The sequence below is a fragment of the Podarcis gaigeae genome (assembly GCF_964106915.1).
Source record: "Podarcis gaigeae genome assembly, chromosome: 8".
Classification (NCBI taxonomy): Eukaryota; Metazoa; Chordata; class Lepidosauria; order Squamata; family Lacertidae; genus Podarcis; species Podarcis gaigeae.
This window is the reverse complement of record NC_139684.1, coordinates 77,031,222-77,034,297: the sequence shown is the minus strand read 5'-3', so window position 1 is coordinate 77,034,297 and position 3,076 is coordinate 77,031,222. Positions and strand designations below refer to the sequence as shown.

General features: G+C 47.4%; 1 protein-coding gene across 1 annotated transcript; it reads right to left on the bottom strand.

Annotated features, from left to right (window-relative positions):
• Positions 1 to 431: 431 nt before the first annotated feature.
• On the bottom strand, positions 432 to 2,446 carry LOC310851500 (tigger transposable element-derived protein 1-like). Its single transcript, XM_083753994.1, has 3 exons — positions 2,359 to 2,446; positions 1,302 to 2,316; positions 432 to 1,079 (listed from the first exon to the last, which is right to left on the bottom strand). The coding sequence occupies exons 2-3, from the start codon at positions 2,267 to 2,269 to the stop codon at positions 551 to 553; spliced, it is 1,497 nt and encodes a 498-aa protein (XP_083610120.1). The 5' UTR covers positions 2,270 to 2,316; positions 2,359 to 2,446; the 3' UTR covers positions 432 to 550.
• Between the last annotated feature and the right edge of the window lie 630 nt (positions 2,447 to 3,076).

Genomic DNA, 3,076 nt, shown 5'->3' with positions numbered 1-3,076 from the left:
TCACATGGGGGAGGGTTCTCGCCACGCAATAGACATATAGACTTCTATATGCTAGTAGAATCCTAGTAGAACTATGTTAACATATGTTATATTCTAGTAGAACTATATATTAACATGGATCTACTCCAACAACAAAAGCCAAAAAGTCAGGAAAATCTTACTTATGTTTGTACTCAGAACAGTGGCCTCACAGGAATTTTCCTTGGAGTCAGAATGTGTTTTTCAATAGCCAGTATATGTCAGTCGAGTCCTGTTATAGATATATCTGCACTTCAGAGATACAGTGGTGCCTCGCAAGACGAAATTTATTCGTTCTGCGAGTTTTTTCATCTAGCGAATTTTTCGTCTTGTGAAGCAAGAAATCCCATAGGAATGCATTGAAATTCAATTAATGCGTTCCTATGGTCAAAAAAAGTCCAAACAAAGCCACATTTGGTACAACAAGAGTTTATTAACTGCTCTTTAAAGTCACACATACTGTAAAGAGCATTTCAAAAATTGAAGGAACAATAAATTAAGTTTCTAAACATGACAGAAAAACATTTTAAAATCAACAAAGTGTACAGTACATTTTCCAAGACTCTGGGGGACCACACGAAGAAGGTTCCTCTTCCACTCTTTGCTTCTTGCTGAAGAACCTGTCCGTGGTCTGCTGCTTCATCCGCCTTTTCAGCACCTCCCTGAAAGGCGACATGACCGTCGTATCAAAAGTGTTCGCAAGGTCATGTGCCACGTGCTTGTCAGGGTGGTGCTGCTGTGCAAAAGCCTGCACATCCTTCATGCAAATGTCCCTCAGTTCTTTGGAGGACAGCCGTTCCTCAGTTGCTTCCTCCTCTTCCAGCGAGGCCTGCTCCTGCACAGCCTCTGCCTGCAGTTCGACCAGCTCCTGGGTGGTCAGCTCGTGGTCGTGCTCCTCCACCAGCTCACTGACGTCCTCCTCTGTGACCTCCAGGCCCATGGTCCTCCCCAAGGCAACAATGTCCTGCATCACTGTTGACTCTGGTGCATCAGAGTCACTTGGTGCCACACAGTCCGGCCACAGGCTGCGCCAAGCGCAATTCAAATTTCTCTGGCTGATCCTGTTCCAGGCCGTAGTGATCATCTTCAAGCAGGTGACGATGTTGAAGTGGTCCTTCCAGAATTCCCGCACGGTGATGGTGGTGCAATCAGTCACCTCGAAGCATCGCCTGAAAAGCTCCTTGGTGTAGAGGTTTTTGAAATTGGCGATGACCTGCTGATCCATCGGCTGGAGCAGTGGTGTGGTGTTAGGCGGCAGGAAAATGATTCTGATGAAGCTGAACTCCTCCAACAAGTCCAACTCAAGGCCTTTAGGATGAGCAGGAGCATTGTCCATCAGAAGCAAAGCCTTCAGCGGCAGGTCGTTGTCCAGCAGGTACTGTTTGACAGCAGGGCCAAAAGCAAGATTGACCCAGTCCACAAACAGCACACGTGTGACCCAAGCCTTACTGTTGGATCGCCACATGACACTCAGCTGCTCCTTGTCGACCTTGTGTTTCTTGAAGGCCCGTGGGTTGTTCGAGTGGTACACCAGCAGGGGCTTGATCTTCAGGTCGCCGCTTGCGATGGCACAGAAGTGCAGGGTCAGACGGTCCTTCATGGGCTTGTGGCCAGGCAACTTGGCCTCCTCCTGTGTGATGAAAGTCCTTTTGGGCATCCTCTTCCAAAACAGCCCGGTCTCGTCACAGTTGAAGACCTGCTGTGGAACGTAGCCCTCCGTCTTCACAACCTCCAGGAACTCCGCTGCAAAGTCTTCAGCCGCAGGAACATCAGAACTGGCAGCCTCTCCATGCCTGACCATGCTGTGGATTCCAGATCTTGCCTTGAACCGGTCAAACCAACCTCTGCTTGCCTTGAAGACTTCTGGCTCACCTGAGGTTCCTGGCTGTTCCCGGATGAGGTCTGCGTGCAAGGCCTTGGCCTTCTCACAAATGACGGCCTCAGTCACTGTGTCCCCTGCACGCTGCTTCTCTTCTAACCAGATGAGCAGCAACTTCTCGACCTCCTCCAGAACAGCTGGGTGGTTCTTCACGATCCTGGTGACTCCCTTGGCTGCATCAGTCACCAGGATCTTCTCCCTCATCTTCAGGATGGTGTCGATGGTCGATGGATTCCTCCCGTACTCCCTGGCGAGGTCTGTCACACGCATTCCACCGTCGTGCTTCCGGATGATCTCCTTCTTCATTTCCAGCGTCACCTTCTCCTTCTTCCTCTCGCTGGCCTCTGCAGCAGCAGTCTTCTTGGGTCCCATGGCAGCACAGCTCCTACCTTCGCAAACTCAGGGGGGAAAAATCAGTGCTTCACATCCAAAAAATTCAAAAGCACCCAGCCACCCACCACACAGAAATTCAAACCCAGAACCAAGTCCTTGAATTCCAAACACCCAACCCAAAATCCAAAAACCCCCAAAAAGTTTTAAAAGTTTAACTTACCAAATGGCTGCAAAAGAAGTTTTGGAAAAGCTTCAAAAATCTCCAAAGTCCTCAAAAACCTCAAAAAAAGGCTACCACACCGCGTGCTATGAGTTGCTCCTCGAAGTCAAGTCACAACTGCACCTCTTCAAGCAATGCACCCTGGGTATTAAAGGTTTTACGAAAAAGGAAACAAACTTGCAAGACGTTTTCGTCTTGCGAAGCAAGCCCATAGGGAAATTCGTCTTGCGAAGCACCTCAAAAAACGAAAAACTCTTTCATCTAGCGAGGCATTCATCATGCGGGGCACCACTGTAATGCTGAGGAAACAAAGATTACTTCATAGATTATTATTACTATTACCATTATTATTATTTGGTTTTGTTGCTTGCTTAATGAGACAGAGGAGGAGGTGATAGTCAAACCAAAACTCCAAAATATACTTTGAAGAAGTTGCAATACAAAACTATACAGACTTATCTGGGAGTAAGACCCATTGAAATCAGTGACACTTACATCAAGGAAGACAGATATAGAATTGCATTGTAATCCCTTTGAAATAAATGGTTACTACTTCCACCAACAGTGCATAGAAGTGTCCTGAAATCCGTACGCCGCTTCCAATCCTTCCAGCCAAATATATTTTT